Raw genomic sequence first — 20741 nt, 5'->3', positions numbered from 1 at the left:
TCTAGCTTATTTTGTTTCCTGTATACTAGGGCTCTGACAAGGGTTTTTTGGAACCTTGCAACCTACTTTGTCAAACAATAACCTACCCCATATAAAACATTCCATTTGGGTTGCTAATATTTACACCTGCAAGTTTAAAATTCTCTGTGTTTGCACACTTGAATGTAGGGCCCTACAGTTTGTTTTCTGCAAGTATTTGCATGATTAAGCTTAAATGTCTGTGGAAAGCAAATGCTAATAGGTTGTAAGCAAAGCTGAAACAAATTCATTTTTAAATTTGAGCAAATACAGTATTTGGTATTTACTCAGTTCAACTTTGTATAGTTTCCTGCAGAAGGGTTATGATGTAACGAAACAGGATTCTTAATGTTACTGATCCTTGTCAGAGAAACACTGAACTAAGGTTATGTCTGGTAAGTAAAAGCAACAATTTTCAATTTTTTGGGTAATTTTAAGTCTACACATAATTCAGTTAAATTCACCTTTAGCTGATTCATGTATTTGAGGAAGCTGTTTTTGCAGTTCTCACTCATGAATCAAATTTGCAAAGGGAACCAAATCCAGCTTCTATTTGCATGTGCACAGCTTTGAACACATGATCACTTGCATACATACTTTTTGGCTTCCTATTAAGTGTGCATAATTTGCATGTGCAGAGCACCATTTGTAGTAGATTAGAACTCCATTTATGCACACAAGTTGGATTTCATGTACAAGTGATAATGCAAAAAAATACTGTATGCAAGTGATTTTAGGCAACTTAAAAATAGAGACCACAATTTGAAGATATGACCCATAAAGTATTATCACTATTGGATACAAACATCACCTTGTTATTGTACATATTTTTATTTGCTTGGTGGGGACAGGAAATTGAAAATGCAGTTGCAGCAACTTCGATGGAAGGGGGCAAAAAGTGTAAGCCATGAATACCAGGAAAGATCCTGCGCTCGCTGTCAGAAATCCTTGGGCCTGGTGATGAATAGAGGTGCAGTGTGCAATGGATGCAGTCATCGAGTGTGCTCTGAGTGCCGTGTCTGCCTGAATCCCTACCTGTGGAAATGCACCATCTGTTATGCTCATGGGTGAGAAATTTGACTAGTTTTGTTAAGCCATCTCTGTTATTTGTGGTGTTGAAAGTAATAGTTAGAGAAGCAAATAAAATGCCTAAATTGTTATAATTAAGATAGCATTGACAAGAGTTGAAAGCCTGGGGTGAAATCCTCACCCCATTGAAGTCGATGGGAATTTTGCCATTGACTTCAGTTGAGCTGAAATTTCATCCCTTGTGTTTAGCAAAATGGACAGGTCAGAGAGACTCAAAGGTGCATCACTATTTCCTGGGGCTGTGATAGTGTTAGATTTCATAAGGTAGGGCAGGATTTGGTATAGTTGGTTCTTGCATAGAAATTATCTGAAGAAAACCCAGTTACTGCAGGAAGTGATACTGTGATTACCACAGATAGCTCTCTTCCCTCTGAGTCAGTACTGAACCAGTGCATTCCTGCAGGGTACCGGGTATCTTGTGCCATAGGAGGTACCATCTTTTGGATGAGATGTATGACTGAGTTCTTGACTACTTCCTTGTCATTATTTTTCCCAAGGCCCCTATCACAAGAGTAGAGGTATCTCCATTGTGTTTAATAATAATAATAATTAATAAATAATGTGAAGCCATAGTACATGTAGGTTAAAAAAGTATAACAAATATTAATAACAACATTCTGATGACAAGCGCATATAGTCAGACACAGCCCTAAACTTATCTAATTTAAATTTGTTACCTTTTAATTTCATTGCATATCACTTTGTTCTTGTATTACCAGAAAGTGTAAATAAGAGTGTTTGATTTACCTTCTCTGTACTATTATATTAAATACCTCCACTGAATACACTCTTATTCATAACATCCTGTCTAAGCGGAATAGTCCAAACAGGGATATTCTGATACATTTCTGCCTTTGATGAGAAACATTCTGATACAGAGTTTTGAAATCAAGCCAGCAGTTCTGAAGGTGAAATTCATCCCTGTGCATAGGGCGAGTACTTTAAATAAAATTCATCACTATGAAGATCAGTATAAGGGCTGTGCACCACTTAAATCCCTCGTTAGACCTCAAATTTAGGTTTAAATAAGAACTCAAGTGGTGTATAGGTCTTGTACTAGCTCTTTGAACAGGGTTGACTATCTGTGAATGATTGCCGGTTTAAAGTCAATTTGTGTATCTTGGGTGACAATGCAGACTTTAGGAATGCACAATGAATGTCTTTTCATGTAAACTGTGATTTTTAAACAATGTATTTTGAAATGCATTTATCACAAAACGGGCAAAGTAGTTTGCCCCACATTTGGGGCTAAATAATTATGGGGTTGTTTTTTGGGGGAGGAAGGAGGGAAAAGCAGCTTTTGAATTATGAGTTCCAGAACCATAATCTCTACCTCCAAAATGCTTTTCTTTTTAGTGAAAAGGGGATGGATTCATAACTCTTTGTGTGTGTAGGCAACCATAAGTTTCCTACACACAAATGGATCACATTTTTTCTAATTTGTTTATTAAGATTATTGTTCAGAGGCTAAGTGTTCCAAGTTTTAACATGGAAAAACTCTTTTTATCCTAAAGCAACTAAAAATAGAGGTTTATAATAAAAGTGTCATTTCAGCCATATAAGATCACATCATATCATATCTCATATCATCACTTATCCTGTTATTTATTCATGCATGCAGCAAGACACACACATAAACATGCCCAGGGAAATCTATTTTTCTGTCTATTGTAGATGTTGAAAAATGATGCAACTTCAGTGAGTGAAATTTACCTTTGAGGAGAGAGCCAGTACAAGGCCCTATCTCCATTTACCCCTCATTTGAGCTCAACACTTAGGGCCTGATCCAAAACCCATTGGAATCATTGCAGGTTTTTCCATTGACTTTAATGGGCTTTGGTTCAGGACTATAAAGCTTAAGAGATGGATAGGGCTATGTGTGGGCCCTCTGTAATGGGTAGTTCCACTCAGTGCCCTATGGGAAGAGGAAAGATGTAGAAATGTAGAGTCCGATTTTCAGAGGTACTGAGCACTCATACCTTCTGTTGAAGTCAAGAAAAGCATGTTGACCTCTGAAAATCAGCATCTAAATGACTTCTTGCAGAATCTAGGTCAACAGAAGCTCTGTGTGTCTTTGTGATTACAAGTAGAGTGACTGCTTATAAATGATCAAATACAAAACACACTGCTGTATATTTGATAAGCAGTATAATTTAATTATCTTCTGCTTGATTTTTTTTACTCCTGATACTGCCTAGCTCTCAGTTGCTGTTAAAATGTTTTTTCCCCAACAAACCATTGGTATCAGCAACATCACTGATGTTCTTCCTTCCCCACCCTGCTCTTTAGATACTAGTCTTAGATATTCGATTATCTGTGGAGACAAACTTCATGTGTCAAACTGAGCATAAGCAATGACAAAAAGGCTATCATAGAATATCAGTTTTGACATTTCAAAAACAAAATAGAAATGTATTTCCCGTGTGCTGTATCTAGATGATTCTAGGTATTACTATGAGTCACACATAAGTGAACAGAAATCAGCCATCATTCTCTGTTCTTGGTCTTGCTCTGATAAGTTTATAAATGTGAGTAGAAGCATCTTTTAACTTCTCATGTGCCCTTTCTCTGTGCATGGCTGAGGGCAAATATCTCTCAAGCAATCCCATTATACCCTTGGTTATGATTTATCAGAGGACTACATACATGTCCCCATTTGCTAGATGAACACTGTTAGTCAAATTCAACTCTTAAGTGCTCAGATCCCACCTGTCCAAAGAAAATAAATGTTTAACTGAGGTCGGCATTTGGTTTGCTATATTGTGAGTAGAAAGAGAGCCATACTACAATGTTCCAATGGGGATCTTAACCTCAGAAAGTTTGGGGATGTTCAGATCAGGGATTTTGGGGCTGATCATATTGTTAGTCATGTAATGTATTCAAACGAAATAAATCTGGATTGAATGAATGCTAGATGTAAAGTAACATTTAAATATGTACATCCTGTGGTAGGAAGGAAGCGGTGAACAAGGATAAAGTTATTTATTATGTTATTTGTCTTTCTAAATGAGTGGGCCCCAAATTTTTCAGGGTCGCATCCCCCTTACCCTTGTCCATGTCCCCCATAAAAGCATGATTTTATGGAAAATATGTCTTGTTCAAGAAATTTTATATAATTTTTTTATTTTGATGAGATTACAGGTATGGTTGATAAAGGTAACTGTATTGGCATAGTATCAGGGGGTAGCCATGTTAGTCTGTGTCCACAAAAACAACAAGGAGTCTGGTGGCATCTTAAAGACTAACAGATTTATTAGGCCATAAACTTTCGTGGGTAAAAGACCTCACTTCTTCAGATGCATGGCCACCCAAATAAATTTGTTAGTCTTTAAGGTGCCACTGGACTCCTTGTTGTATTGGCATAGTATGGATTTAGACTTCTGTAAGGTGTTTGATTTAGTTTCGCATAACATTCTGATTAAAAAATTAGCATTATACAAAATCAATATATCACATATTAAATGGATTAAAAACTGGCTAATTGATAAACCTCAAAAAATAATTGTAAATGGGGAATTATCATCCAAAGCAGGTGTTTCTAGTGGGCTCTCACAGGGATCTGTTCTTGGTGTAATGCTATTTTGTATGTTTATCAACGATCTAAAAGAAAATATTAAATCTTTGCTGGCAAAGTGTGCAGGTGATATGAAAATAGGTAAAGTGGTAAAAAATGATAAGGATAGGTCAATTATACAGAGCAGTCTAGATCACTTGGTAAGATGAGTTCATTTGAACAACATACAACACGTATAGGTCAGTTACAGGACTGGGGACTCTGTTTTGGAAGCAGTGACTCTGAAATGGACCTAGGGGGTCATGATGAATAACTAACTGAATATGAGCTCCCTGTGTTTTACTGTGGCTAAACTGGCTAATGCAATTCTTGGCTGTATAACCAGGGGGAAATCAAATAGAAAGTTGATATAACTTATGTATACATACGTTTGCTAGAAGCTGGGAATGGGCAACAGGGGATGGATCACTTGATGATTATCTGTTCTGTTCATTCCCTCTGGAGCACCTGGCATTGGCCACTGTCGGGTAATGGACTAGATGGACCCCGCATCCCCATACCTCCTCCCACACCCCAACCCCAACCCTGAACATGCTCCTGCACTCCAAATCCTTTGGCCCCAGCCTGGAGCCTCTTCCTGAACCCCAAACCCCTCATCACACTTTGTATCTGATCCACAGCCCAATTAAGTCAATGGTAACCTGTGTGACTTTGGGAAAGTCATTTAGCCTCAGTGTGCCTCAATTCCCCATCTGTAAAATAGCACTGCCCTACCTCACAGGGATTTTGTGAGAATAAATACATTAAAAATTATCAGGCCCTCCAACACTATGATGATGGAGTCTTATAAGGACCTAAGATGGATAGATAAGACTCTTTTAGTGGCTTCAGTAGCTTTGCAGTAGGCTCTCTCTGGATGAATTCTGTTCTACTGTTTCCCCTCTATAGTCAGTCAGTTCGCCTATTTGTATGGATCATTCACACAACAGGGGAGAGAAAGATGTTTTGGAAAATGTAGTGTTAAAACCAGAGGACTCAGAAGCAGTTGTATGATCTGAACCAACTTGAAACTTATTGTTTGAAAAAAAAAGTTCAGATTTCAAGTTGATTGCATTCATTTAAAGCAATCTAAACATTACAGATCAGTATTCCTTTCTCCAGAACTATGGAACCACTGTAACAAGATGCTTACTTTCTTGTAGCAAAAAGCACTTTCTTAACAATCAACAGACAGTAGGATACATGGGTAAAATAAAACTGGATTCTGGCAAGACACTATTATTTCAGTGTTTGCAAACTGTAATAAATTCTGGGTTGTTTTGCTTTCATAGCCATCTAATAGTGATGAAGACCAAAATGAAAGCCATACATTATTGAAAGGAAGCAAGCAAACAAATTATTTAAGATACAAAGGGATAACTCACTATAGTTAGGCTTAGAAGGATTAGCACTGATCAAAACTATAGTTAGGCTTGGCAGAATTTGCTTTTAACTTTTTTATAATTTCAATGGATAATATAGATGTTTATTTTTAAGCATTTTTTTTATTTTTATCTGATTAAATTTTCACACTTGCACAAAATTATGGGTTTTAAGCATCTTTTTCTTCATTTATAGATTTAAATTTTCACACCTGTGGGAAATTATGGGGGGAGTTCAGACAATGGGGGGCAGACAATAATTATTTCTTGATAGTAGACATTGAGGTTCAAAAACACTGAAGCTTTATAACCATCAAAACACAAATTGTATCACATGTCAAAATTTACAAAGTAAATATCCTGAAATCAAACTTTAATAAGTTCTCAAGCAGTACTTTTCTTACTTTGTCTATCTATAAATTTTGATTATTATTGATGGAAATATTTTTTCTTCAGTTTGTGTGTGTATAGTGAAATAGATGTTTACCTGCATTTACCAATACAAAACTAATCCTTTCAAGCCTAATCATAGCACATTATATGGGTTTAAAGCAGTGTCCAGTACCCCTACTGCCAAATTTTCAGATTCCATTGTCTTAAGCACCAAAATCTATGGTTAGACAGGTAAAAAATGGCCTGATTTCAAGAGGAGCTGAACATACTCAATTTCCAATGGAGTAAGTGAAAGTTGCAGGTGTTCAGCTCCTCTGAATACAAAGTCGCTTATTTAGGAGCCTAAAAATGGATCCTAAAACCAAGCTGCAACAAAAGCACACAGCGTCCTAAACATTGTACCATATTTTAAAAGGGAATGAGTTGAGAACCAGAGTGGCAGCCCAACTGCTGCATTTCCTGTCCTTTGTGAATTTCAGTAAGAATTATATATAGTTTTTTGGTTTTGGTTAGTTACAGGCTTTTGAATTTTTCTCAAGGATCTGTCCTTATATGCATTTCATACTCAGTAAACATCACCCATTTGATCTCATGATCCTGATGCATGCAGGTACTGTGCATGACAGTTGCCAGCAGTGCATTAGCTTCTCAAAAGAGGAGCAGGGTAAGGTAAAGGTTTAGGCCATGGCATCACCACACTGTCCACATCAATGAGGAGAGAGTGTGTTGCACCTTCTTCTAGGGTTATGACACTGCAGTGTGTGCTGCTCTTATATAGCCATTCTGACTTACACCTAGGAGCGCACACTACAGTACCTTTACACTCCTTCAAGCTAGGCTATGGCAGAAAACAGCAAGCTAGCCCTAAGGTCCTTATCTGAGGTCATAAACCAAGTCAGGTGCAGAGCTACGAATAGAATCAAGAACTCTTGACTTCCAGTGTGTTGTTCTAAACACTCGATAATACTTACGTCAGCGCAGAACAGTTCTTACTGGGAGACCAAAGCTGATCCTTTGCCCTCAAACTCAGGGTTAGATTGTAGCAATCTCCCATTAGTTGTACTGTACAATTAAGAAGGGTCCCTCTATAGCCTTTGACTGTTAAACAGATTTTTGTCTTAAGTGCACATGTATATGGTCATGAAAATTCATCTTGGAAACTGTGTAAAAGGTTCAAATGTGTGTTGTTTGTTTTTCAGAGACATGAAAGTAAAGACTGGGGAATGGTTCTTTGAGGAACGTGCCAAGAAATTCCCAGCTGAAGGTAATTACTGCAGCAGGCAACAAACTGGTTTGCGGTGTATAGTCCTCATCTAAGTAATGTACAATACAAAATCTTGATACACTACTTTGTTTCATTTTTAGCCCATTTAGTAGGAGATAGGTCTGAAATAAAGACTAGATCTTGTGGTATGTGTCTCTACAGTGGGTGTAAGACAGCAGCATGCCTGCCTCTTTGCCTCAAGCATAAACCAGAAGAAGGCCTTAAGTACTTTGGCTGGGTAATATGAAAATATGATAACCATTTTAATTTGAACAATGTGACTGAAATTGTGAGCACCAAATAAGTGTGCACCTTAAGACGAATAAGAAATACAATGGTCTGTGAAATAAATATAGATGCACTAGGTATGTGAACTGCAAGAAGATATCTTGCAGCCTTTTAAGTTAATGGCAAAGTTCCCATTGATTTCAGTAGTGCAATCCTACAAAGAGAACAGGATGGAAGACAATAAAAAGGGGAAATTTACAAACCTACTATGAGACCGTGTTCAGCACATACTAATCTATGGGAACCTAAACCACAACCCATTTGGAACCCAATTATACCATCCCCCTTGTGTAGTGCCCTCCTATGCCACTGGGGACACAAAGTAGCCAACAGGTGTGTGGAGGTGGCAGATCCATCCCCATCCACAGCACTGGAATGCAAAGCAGGTCAGGTGAATGAGGAACATGCTGCATCACCTAAAGGGCTACTGCAGTGTGCACTCTACCCCTGCATTCTGGGGAAAGGATTGTGTTTTATGAGACATAGTCCCTTCTTGAGCTCCCCTGGGGGTCCTGTAGCTTCCCACTTCCCCTAACTGAGACCTGTGTCTAAATGACACAAACTGGACCAGAGTATCCCCATTTTATGACTTTAGATGTAGAAGGAGAAGCCAATAGGCACTGGTCCTTAAAATACCACCTCAGGGAGCTCTGTTTATCTGGGAAAACATTAGCAATATAAGAGAAAAAGGACGTTATACATTAAATAAGCAAGCAGTCTTTGAAACAACAGGCATTCACTGAAAGCTGGCATCAAAACAAAGTGAGAAGCTGAGTAATGATACACTTCCTTGCTAAAAATCAGATAACAGCAGTTATTTATAGACTTCACTGAATCCCCTTCTAGATAGAACACACTTCTCAATTTAATAATGTTGGTTGATTCACCTTCTTACGGGCAGTGGAGTTCCAAAAGTTGTTATATGAGCTCATCTCTCTCTCTTCAGAGGTGGTTGGTGAGAGTAAAGACGTAAATCTAAAAAACCTCTCACAAATACAGAAAAGTGATCTACTGTTATTCTTCTTTGAGTGCTTGTTCATGTCCATTCCAGTCAGGTGTGTGCGCGCGCATGTGCACGTTGGCCGGAAGATTTTTCCCCTAGCAGCATCAGTCGGGTCGGCCTGGGTGCCCCCTGGAGTCGCGCCCTCATGGCGCCTAATATCTAGCCCTGCCGACCCGCCACCCTTCAGTTCTTTTTTACCTCCAGTGACGGTGGCTGGAACTTCCCTTAGCTCTTGCTCAGCAAGTTCATTCTTTATCTGCTTGTATATAGTTAATTCGTTAGTGTTATTAGAGTTATTGGTGTCTTAGTATAGAGTTTGTTGCCCCCCCCCACTCCACTTCCTGGAGCCGTGGTATGCCGCGGTCCCTGGGTTTCAAAAATTGTGTGGTCCGCGCCAAGGGCATGCCAAAGAGTGACCCTCACTTGTCGTATCTACAGTGCCTGGGGGAGACTCATCAGAAAGATCGTTGTAAGATCTGCCACGAGTTCCGTACGAGAACTCTTAAGGAAAGGGAACAGCAGCTCAAGGTGATCCTCATGGAGGCAGCTCTATGGTCCCACTCCAACCCGGGCTTGGGAGACCTGACCCCTACTGCGTCGTCCTCGATGCGGAGCGCCCCGGTACCGTCGGCGAGCTCGGCACCAAGAAAGAACTCTTCCTGAGACACTCGGCACCAACACGGCTCCTCACGAGGCCTGTCTGATAGTAGGCACCGTTCCCACTCGCCAGTGCCTCAAAAGAAGAAGAAGCCGGATGACAATTCTCCGGCCAAGCCACGAGACGTGCGATCCCAAGTGGGCCACTCCTCAGGATCCCCTGCCGGGGCCATGTCGACTCCTGCCCAAGTGCGGCAGTCAAGTCCGGCCCTGCCTTGATCATCGGCGCCTACACAGCAGCTGCAGCTCCCGTCAACGCTGGACCCGTACCAGGCTGCTCGGGACCTCTTCCATCTTACGGCACCATTCTCGCCTGCCAGGGAGGAACCCTCAGCGCTGGCGGATCCGCGTCCTCCGGTGCATTTGAAGGGGAAGCCAGCTATGATGTCGAGACAGTCCACCTTGCCATGTCCCTCAGTGCCTACCACTTGGACAGAGAGCCTACCCACTCCCTGAGCTCTCAACGTCCGAGACACCGAGGTTCGGCTCCTCCATGGTCTTCAGTGTCTGAGACCTCAGAGTCAGAGTCTGACTCCTATCACTCTGGGAGGAGCAGAAGTCGCAGATCGAGGTCCTGTAGAGACAAGAGAGAGCCCCAGGTGTGGCCTCTGCAGTGGCAGAACCCGCCTCAGTGGCCCTTCTGGACCCCCTGGGCTTTTCACCAGGGTCAGGGAGGAACCCAGGGTCCACACTCTGCGACATCTTCCGTGGCCTCTACCACCTTCATGCCACTTTCCACTGCGCATCTGCCCTTGGCGCTTACAGTCCTGATGCCTCTGCCTCCGGCTCCATTGTCAATTCTGGCACCGTGCTCGACTCCGACCTCAGCACCGCCCTTCACGGCATTGACACACCCGTCTCCCACGCCTGACCATTGTCAACGTCGACCTTGATGCAGGCACTGGCGGCCCCGGTGCCAATGGTCGGCACCGGGCCCCCTGCTTCCAGTGGCTCCTGTGAGCGTGCTGATGCAGCTCCCTCCAATAGGGCTGATGGCAGCGCCGATGTGTGCTTCGATGTCCACAGCCCCGGCACCATCGATGGCACCACTACCTCCAACGCTGCCCTGAGAGTCACGTGAACCCCTGGGAGTAGATGGTAGGGAGCTTCCACTCCTGGCACACACTTCCTCCTCTTCGTCGCCGGACGAAGCATTGGTGGGGACAGCCATAGCCCCTGCGTTAGAGGACAACAGAGTGCTACAGCAGTTGCTGCGTAGGGCCGCCCAGGGTCTGGGCATCAAGGCCGAGGAGGTGGTGGAGGAGGCTGATCCCATGGTGGACATCCGAGCACCCTCAGAATTGTCACATATAGCCTTGCCACTTATAAAGACCATTGTGGACACCACTAAGACCCTGCGGCAGATGCTGGCATCCTTGCCTCCTACTGCCAAACGCAACGAGTGGCAGTATTTTGTTCCCTCCAGAGGGTTAGAGCATTGATACTCTCACCTGGTGGTCGATGCGGCTAACCAGCGTGAGAGACAGGGCTTCCAAGAACCCTCCCCAAAGAACAGGGATGCTAAACACCTAGACCTTGTTGGGTAGAAATATGGAGCTTCAAACCACTCAACAGGTGGTTTGCAGCTCCGTATTGCTAACCAACAGGCCATTGTGAGCGGGTACTCTTACAACACCTGTGCAGCAATGACGAAGTTCACTGAGCTCATCCCTTCGGATTCACGAGCGGAGTTCACAGCCTTGGTGGAGGAAAAGAAGCTAGTCTCCCAGGCTTCTCTGCAGGCTGTATTAGACGCTGCAGATGCTGCCACTAGAGTGATGGTGATGGAGGTAGCTTCGAGGCGCAGTGCTTGGCTCCAAGTCTCAGGGTTACCCTACGAGGTCCAGCAAACCATTCAGGACCTCCCATTTGAGGGCGAGATTCTGTTTTCTGAAAAGACAGACAAGCAGCTGCACAGCCTGAAAGACTCCTGAGCCACCCTCAAATCCTTGGGCCTGCACACCCCCGCCACGCAGCGGAGACACTTCCACCCACAACCTCCTCAAAGGTTCTAGCAGCAGAGCCAACAGGACGGTTCTTGGAGGAGGAACAGGAGTGGCAGGAGAAGGCAACACCCTTCCTCAACTCAGGGCTCTGGCCATCCCAAATCACCCTCTGATCCTAAACCAGCCTTTTGAAGGTACGGTCGAGGACGGCGCACCAGATCACAGACTGGATCTAACCCGCCTTACCTTTTCCTCCCAACTATCCCCTTTCTACCGTGCATGGTCCCATATCACCTCGGACCGCTGGGTGCTTCACATGGTAGAGAGGGGGTACTCCATCCAATTCTGTGCCCTCCTGCCCTTCCACCCTCTTTCCCCATCCGTCTTCAGGGACCCTTATTACAAGCAACTTCTCATACAGGAAGTGCAGTTGCTCCTATCACTAGGGTCAGTAGAGGAGGTTCTTCTTTGAGTGTTTGTGGAGCCCCTGGAGTGGTGCCTTCATGGCGCTGGATATATACCCCAGCCGACCCAGCGCCCCCTCAGTTCCTTCTTACTGCCCGTGACGGTCGTTGGAACTGTGTAGCGCGGCATAGCTGTCCTCGACTCTCCCTAGCTTTTACTTCCCGGTTTGGTTAATTGTTCTAGTTCTTAATAGTTATATAGTTAGTGTAGTTTTGATAGTTGTAGAATTAGTTTTGTAAGTGAAGTTAGCGGGCTGGAAGAGGTCCGTCTCCCTTCCTCCCTGCGTGCCGCCCGGGCTCATGCCCAAGGCTCTGGGTTTTAAGCCATGCTCAGCCTGTTCGAAGCCTATGCCAACGGGAGACCCCCCACGACTCTTGTTTAAAGTACCTCGGGGAGTCTCACCAGGCCGAAAAGTGTAAGATCTGTAAGGCTTTCAGGCCTCGAACTAAAAAGGAGCAGGACTTTAGACTCAAGCAGCTCCTTATGGAGGTGGCCCTCAGCCTGGATCCTCCTTCGGCACGCCAAGTTCCGGCACCGAGTGCCTCGGTGTACAGTGCTCTGGCGGCGACTTCAAGTACTGCACCACAGGGAGACTTGGATAGAGACCCACAGCACCGGTCCTCGCCGGCACCGCGTCCAGCACAAGCACCTCGGCGCCTCCCCAGGACAGAAGAGACCTCGCAAGCCGGAGGGGGCTGCCTCCCAACAACAGACACCGGTACCCCCTTTGACAACCTCGGATTCGCGTCCGGCACCGGAGCGACTGAGAGTACAGGCGCCGATATCGGCACCATTGACTCGGGCACCGAGGGAAGGGCCGTTGAGTCTGGCATGGACTGGCTCCCCGACCCGCATCGTGGTTGAGCCCTGACTTCCATCGACGCCAGAGATGTTTGCAATGGCGAGGGACCTCATTGCCCTTACAGAAGCGGCATCAGCTCAGGCTACGGCACCACATCTCACCCATGTGGTACAGTCTAGGGGCAAGCCAGCCCTAATACATCCACCATCTCCGAGCGTGGACACTCGGCACCACTCCCGATCTCGGAGCATGTCCCGGCGCCGCTCGCAGTCCCGGCGCCATTCTCTATCACAGCACAGGTCGTACTCGCGGCCCAGATCTTACTCCCAGTACCGTTCCGCCTCGTGGCACCGCTCCGGACCTCGGTATCGTTCGGGCTCCCGACGCCGCTCCTGGCACCGGTCAGAGCACTGATCCCATTTGAGAAACCGCTCCTGGCATCGCTCCCACAGGCGGTCTTCACACAGGGCGAGGGCTTCTATTCCCGGTACTTCCTAATACCAAAAGACAAAGCCAACCTCAGGCCTATCCTGGATCTGCGTGAGCTCAACAAGTTCATGAAGAAACACATCGCAGTCGCTCAGAACCACAGGAAGTTCCTCAGGTTTGTGGTCAGTGGTTCCCACTACCAATTTACTGTTCTCCCATTCGGCCTGTGAGCAGCACCCCAAGTATTCACCAAATGCATGGCAGTCGTCGCCACTTTTCTGCGGAGATAACAGGTACAGATATTTCTGTACCTCGACGACTGGCTGATCAAAGGCCGCTCCAGGACAGGTGGAAACTCAGGTCGCGTTTATCAAAGCCACTTTTGACAACCTGGGTCTGCTCCTAAACGAAGCAAAATCAACTCTGTCCCCCATCCAGAGGATAGAGTTCATGGGGCAGTATTGGACTCGACCCAAGCCAGGACATTCCTCCCACAGGCAAGGTTTCAAGCCCTCAACGACATGATCCAGAGAATCACTCAGTTTCCTACCACTACTGCGAGAAACTGCCTGAGGCTTCTTGGGCACATGGCAGCCTGTATGTATGTGGTACAGCACGCCAGACTCAGGCTTCGGCCACTACAGACATGGCTTGCACCAGTCTATCGACCAGCCCAGGACAGCTTGGACAGGATCGTGACTCTGCCTTTCCCTGTCCTTGATTTGTTCCAGTGGTGGATCGACACTCAGGAGGTGTGCTCAGGGGTCCCCTTTGCTGTCCCACAGCCATCCCTTTCATTGGTGACGGACTTATCGGATTTGGGCTGGGGAGCTCATCTGAGGGATCACAAGACCCAAGGCCTCTGGTCGCAAGCAGATCTGTGCCTCCACATCAATGTCAGAGAGCTCAGAGCGGTGCGCTTACCGTGTCAGACATTCCGCCCTTACCTAACTGGCCAATGTGTATCAGTCATGACGGACAATATGGCTGCAATGTTCTATATCAACAAACGGGGGTGCACGCTCCTCTCCCCTGTGCCAGGAAGCCCTCATGCTATGGGACTTCTGTGTAGAACATTCAGTCAACCTCTAGGCGTCATACATCCCTGGGATTCAGAACGAGCTGGCGGACCACCTCAGCAGGTCATTCCGCAGCCACGAGTGATCCCTTTGCCCGGACATCACAAGTTCAGTCTTCCAGAGTGGGGATTTCCCCTGATCGACCTCTTCTCCACGCGAGCAGCAGGAAGTGCCAGCAGTTCTGCTCCTTCCAGAATCACAGCCCGGGCTCCACAATGGATGCGTTCCTCCTCCATTGGGGAGGAGCTCTCCTATACGCCTTCCCGCCGATACCACTCGTTCACAAGGGCCTGCTCAAGATCCACAAAGATCATGCTTGGGTCAGACTGATAATGCTGGCCTGGCCTCATCAGCATTGGTACACATCTCTCCTAGACATGGTTATGGGAGCCCCGATTACCTTGCTGCTCTTCCCATATCTTCTCACAGAGGCTCACTGACCTCTCCAACACCCAAACCTGCAGTCGCTCCATCTCACAGCGTAGAAACTCCAGGGTTGAATCCGTCGGAGCTTTCCTGTTCAGACCAGGTTAGACAGGTCCTCCTTGGCAATAGAAAACCCTCAACGAGGGCCACGTACCTTGCCAAGTGGAAGAGATTTTCTGGTCGGTGCAGCCTGACTCGCCCCCGATGCTAGCCTCAGTGTCGCATATTCTGGATTACCTTCTATATCTGAAACAGGAGGGTCTCTTGTTACCTTCTATAAGAGTGCACTTGGCTGCCATCTCAGCATTCCACCCAAGCGTACAGGGCCACTCGGTTTTTGCCAACCTCATGGTCAGCCGCTTCCTAAAGGGGCTCGATAGGCTGTACCCGCATGTTCGCCAACTGGTTCCTGCCTGGGACCTCAAATTGGTCCTTTCTAGACTCATGGGGCACCACTTTGAGCCTTTAGCAACATGCTCCCTGCTCTACCTCTCCTACACGGTCGCGTTCCTGGTGGTGATATCCTTGGCCAGGAGGGTGTCTGAGCTCAGGGCCCTGACTTAAAGTCTGCCCTACACCGTGTTCTTTAAGGATAAAGTTCAGTTCAGGTCCCACCCTGCTTTCCTCCTGAAGGTTGTGTCGCATTTCCACATCAACCAGGACATTTTCCTTCCAGTTTTCTACCCTAAATCTCATTCTAACAACAGGGAGCAGAGACTCCACACTCTGGACGTCCGCAGAGCGCTTGCTTTCTACATTGAGAGAACGAAACCATTCAAGAAGTCGGTCTGGCTCTTCGTGGCAGTGGCGGACAGGAGGTTTCGGTCCAGTGCATTTCATCATGGATAATGGCCTGTATGAGCGAGTGCTACAACCTGGCAGGGGTTCCCGCGCCTTCGATCACAGTGCACTCTACCAGGGCACAGGCTTCATAGACGTTGTGCCTGGCTCAAGTTCCTGCCCAGGAAATCTGCAGAGCGGCGACATGATCTTCCATACACACCTTCGCCGCACACTATGCAATCACCTGGCAGGCCAGAGACGATGCAGCCTTCGGAAGAGCAGTACTCCAATCAGTGGACAGCTCCAACCCCACCTTCTGAATTTGGCTTGAGAGTCACCTGATTGGAATATACACAAACAAGCACTCGAAGAAGAAAAAACGGTTACTCACTTCTCATAACTGTTGTTCTTCAAGATGTGTTGTTCATGTCCATTCCAATACACAACCTCCTACCCTTCTGTCGGAGTAGCCGGCAAGAAGGAACTGAAGGGGTGGCAGGTCGGCAGGGCTCTATGTTAGGTGCCTTGAGGGCGCGACTCCAGGGGGTGCCCAGGCTGACCCGACAGATGCTACTAGGGGAAAAATCTTCCAGCGAACGTGCACATGCGCGCGCGCGCACCTGATTGGAATGGACATGAACAACACATTTCAAAGAACAAGTTACGGAAGTGAGTAACTGTTTTTTCTCAGACATTGGGCCTGGTCCTGCAGGGTGCTGAGTGCTCTCAGTTCCCAATGAAGTAAACTGTGGTTGATGACATTCATCACCTTTCAGGATCAGGTCTCTGTGGATAACTGAAACACTGCATTGTGCTTAGTTATGCATCTTCCAAGAGTGTAGGAACAGAGCCCTCTTTTGGCTTGATAGCGTAATGCAAGATTAGTTGTTCACTGTATAAGGTTAATTTACTAGCATATACTATCGCTAACATTTTTATTCTTTCCATGTTATAGGTTTTTAAAAAAATGAAATGCAATACTGGTATACAGCTTCTCCTGTTAATATTTTAGCAACTTAAACAACCAACCTTCATAAAAGCAATTAGCTGCTTTTACTAAATAGTAAATTACAGTAGAACCTCAGAGTTACGAACACCTTGGGAATGGAGGTTGTTTGTAACAGTGAAATGTTTGTTATTCTGAACAAAACATTACGGTTGTTCTTTCAAAAGTTTACAACTGAATGTTGACTTAATACTGCTTTGAAACTTTACTATGCAGGAGAAAAACGCTGCTTTTAGCCATCTTAATTTAAATGAAACAAGCACAGAAACAGGTTTCAGAGTGGTAGCCGTGTTAGTCTGTCTCAGCAAAAAGAACAGGAGTACTTGTGGCACCTTAGAGACTAACAAATTTATTTGAGCATAAGCTTTCGTGGCTAAAACCCACTTCATCGGATGCTCAAATAAATTTGTTAGTCTCTAATGTGCCACAAGCACAGAAACAGTTTCTTTACCTTGTCAAATCTTTTTTTTTAAAACTTTCCCTTTATTTTTTTGAGTAGGTTATGTTTGACGGAGTACTGTACTGTATTTGATTTTTTGTCTCTGTTGCTGCCTGATTGTGTACTTCCGTTCCAAATGAGGTGTGTGGTTGACTGGTCAGTTTGTAACTTGGGTGTTCTTAACTCTGAGGTTCTACTGTAATGGGCTAAAGAGGCATTTAAAGCTGCAATAAACCAAGATACCGGACATTACTCACTGTTAATTGTCCTTACAGTCAACTGAGCATCAAATTCAGGACACTTGGTAAACGTTATAACATTAAGAAAAAATGATTATTACCACCAAACCCAACTGTTAAAAGGTGTTACCTCATCTATTATTATAGTCTTCTGCAACAGACCACAATACCCACATTGCTCTTAGAGCAATATTACTAGTGACATACTGACATTGCTAACAGTGACTTAGCAATAAGCCAGTTACTTGCTATTTTCCACTTATTAAATGAATTTAGTTTACAACTTTTGTCTGTTTGTAATTTTTATTACTCTAATTGTGATTGATAAAGCACGTATGATTGTTGTTCTTAATGCCTTGTGATTGGTCATCTAAGTCATGTGGCATTGTTTCTGCTCCCTGATTGGATGACCCAAGCTTTATACACAGTCTCTTTTTTGTTTGTGAGTCATTGGTGCATATTCATAATTGTTCAAATGTATTGTGTGAAAAATGAAAAGACCTTTTCAAAATCACATTGGAAGTGCTTTCATGGGTATTGCTTTTCTGAATGTTCATTTGCACTACTTTTCACAATGCTTATGTTTTATAGGTCATATTTACTTCTGTGCATTGGTCAGCACAAGGCCTATGCACTACTCAAGTCCCATTTATGTCCACTTAGAACTCTAGAGACGGAGGATGGTCTAGTAGTGGTTAGCCTCGGACTTGGAGACCCTGGTTCAATTCCCTGCTCTGCCACAGATGTCCTGTGTGACCTTTGGCAAGTCACTTAGATCTGTGCCTCAGGCCAGTTCTACACTGCAGACCTATGTCAATATAACTACATTGCTCAGGGGTGTGACATAACTACTGCCTCTCAGAGATGTGGATGGGAGAGCTCTCTCCCATTGGTGAAGGAACATCTTCACTTAAGTGCTGATCCTGCATTTTAAGTGTAGACCTGCCCTCTGTTTCCCATCTGTAAAATGGGGATAATAGTACTTCCCTGCCATGCAAGAGTGTGAGGATAAATACATTAAAACATTTTGAAGTACTCAGATACTATGGTGATGGGGATCATATAAGTATCTTAGATAGATAGGCCCAGTATCTGGGAATCAGATAAGATTACTGTTCTGTATTTATGAGCAGTTTTTCACAGTCAGGCTGGAAATGCATCTTAAGTGGGGTCCTGCAGGGATCAGTCTGGGGTCTGGTTCTGTTCAATATCTTCATAAATTATTTAGATAATGGGCATAGAGCATACACTTATAAAATATGCGGATGATACCAAGCTGGGATGGGTTGCAAATGCTTTGCAGGATAGGATAAACATTCAAAATGATCTGGACAAACTGGAGAAATATCCTGAAGTAAATAGGCTGAAATTCAATAAGGACAAATGCATTTAGGAAGGAAAATCAATTGCACATGTACAAAATGGGAAATAACTGCCTAGGAAAGAGTACCATGGAAAGAGATCTGGGAGTTGTAGTGGATTGCAAGCTAAATATGAGTCAACAGTGTCACTGTTGCAAAAAAAGCAAACATCCTTCTGGGATGTATTAGCTGGAGTGTTGTAAGCAAGACATGAGAATTAGTTATTCCACGCTACTCTGCGCTGATAAGGCCTCACCTGGAGTATTGTGTCCAGTTCTGGGCACCACATTTCAGGAAGGAGCTGGACAAATTGGAGAAAGTCCAGAGGAGAGCAACAAAAATGATTAAAGGTCTAGAAAACATGACCTATGCAGAAAGATTGAAAAAATTGGATTTGTTTAGTCTGGAGAAGAGAAGACTGAGAGGGGACACGATAACAGTTTTCAAGTACATAAAAGGTTGTTACAAGGAGGAAGGAGAAAAATTTTTCTTGTTAACCTCTGAGGATAGGACAAGAAGCAATGGGCTTAAATTGCACCAAGGAAGGTTTAGGTTTGACATTAGGAAAAACTTCCTGTCTGGGTAATTAAGCACTGGAACAAATTGCCTACAGAGGTTGTGGAATCTACGCCATTGGAAGTTTTTAAGAATAGGTTAGACAATCACCTGTCAGGAATGGTCTAGTTATTACACAGTCCTTCCTTGAGTGCAGGAGACTGGATTAGATGACCTCTTGAGGTCCCTTGCAGTCCTACACTTCTATGATTAATATCTTTAGTCTTGCCAAACTACCTCTGAAGAGAGGGTGAGGTAAGCTAATAAAACAGTTTTTGGCTTAGGTGGGATTTAAATGGTGCTTAGGGCTTGTGGGGGCCTGTTGCACAGAGTTTAATTTCACCTATAGTGATTTACATCCTCACAAGCTTTTATATATTTAGTCCAGTGCCTGAAAGCACTTTGATTCTGAAAAGTGTTATCTAAGTGCTAATGACTGTTATTGCTACAAAATGACCTTTACATTATTTTCTTGCTTCATAGGTAGACACGAAACAGCTGGTGCAAAGCTCTTGAAATCTTATCAGAAACTGAGGTAAGACTTGTAGAAGGACAAATTGTCCTAGGGCACTGAGACTACAATACAATGAACCTATTTTATAATACAAAACAGCTTGCTGCTTAAATTTTCTGATTACCAAGACGGCAAATCTCAAGATTTTAAAAAGTTTGGAATGCAATTAGTAGTACTATAGAAAGATTGTCCTCTTTTTGGCTTTGTGCATTCTATAGAAAGAGGTTGGAGTACAGTAGAAAGAATCCTACTTTTAGCTGGACAGTTTCCTTGCTTTAATTTATTGGAAATTCAGGGAAGCATACAGTATTTTGCTGTGATCTTTTTCTCCAGTGATTTTCACATTTACAGGCTCTGTTTAAAAGATATGGGTTGAAAATTATTGCAGGAAAAATAGTAATGGTACAAACATGCAGTAAACTGACTGGAGATTGTGCCTATTGTTATTTTTTAAGTAAATATAAGACAGAAAGGTCCCTGTTTGTCAAGGTGCACCTAAGTGTATGCAGTGTATATTCTGTTAAAGGAATCTTGTTCCTTTAAAAGTGAGTAAATAAGAATAGATACAAATCATAGGCCAAACTGAGGCTTTCTGGTGGGTCATAGGTGCATCACCAGAGAACCTGTGAATGGTCAGATACAATGGTGAGGATGACCATATAAGTACCTAGATAGAACAGAGTAGAAGCACAGGGGAAATGCATTGTCTGCTTGGGGGTTTTGATTGTGGTAGGAGTACAGGATTAAGGGGCAGATCACTGCTCCTGGTCTGGCCCTTTTATGCTGCATGAAGGTGCTGGGGTGGAATACAAGTGCTCTAAAAGCCCCAATTCCAGCCGGGGTGGATCCCTCCAGCACAGGAACCATGGAAGATGGCCATAAGGCTGATTTCTGAGGATCCTCTCACAACCTGTGGCAGGAAGATGCATGCACGCTGGAGTCAGTGGGGGGGTGTCGGGGGGAGGCGGGGATACAGTATGCACTGGTGACCATAGAGCAGTCCAAGGAAGCTGCAGTGACTTAAATAGGCCCTGAGGTCTGTCTAAATTA

The 20741-nt window shown here is 44.4% G+C and overlaps 1 protein-coding gene across 6 annotated transcripts in view; it reads left to right on the top strand.

Moving 5' to 3' along the window:
* Nucleotides 1–20741, top strand: part of SYTL3 (synaptotagmin like 3) — a 67654-nt gene that overhangs the window by 21933 nt on the left and 24980 nt on the right. For 5 of the 6 annotated variants that reach the window (XM_034765300.1, XM_034765296.1, XM_034765299.1 and 2 more), the window contains 3 exons: nucleotides 870–1085; nucleotides 7635–7699; nucleotides 19661–19712. In XM_034765300.1, the coding sequence (XP_034621191.1) occupies nucleotides 870–1085; nucleotides 7635–7699; nucleotides 19661–19712 (333 nt within the window). The remainder of the gene's footprint in view (nucleotides 1–869; nucleotides 1086–7634; nucleotides 7700–19660; nucleotides 19713–20741) is intronic. The other variant, XM_034765302.1, reaches the window with a different exon arrangement.

Source organism: Trachemys scripta, chromosome 3 (assembly GCF_013100865.1).
Source record: "Trachemys scripta elegans isolate TJP31775 chromosome 3, CAS_Tse_1.0, whole genome shotgun sequence".
NCBI classification, from domain to species: Eukaryota; Metazoa; Chordata; order Testudines; family Emydidae; genus Trachemys; species Trachemys scripta.
The sequence above is the reverse complement of the archived record's forward strand: the minus strand, read 5'-3'. Positions and strand labels throughout refer to the sequence as shown.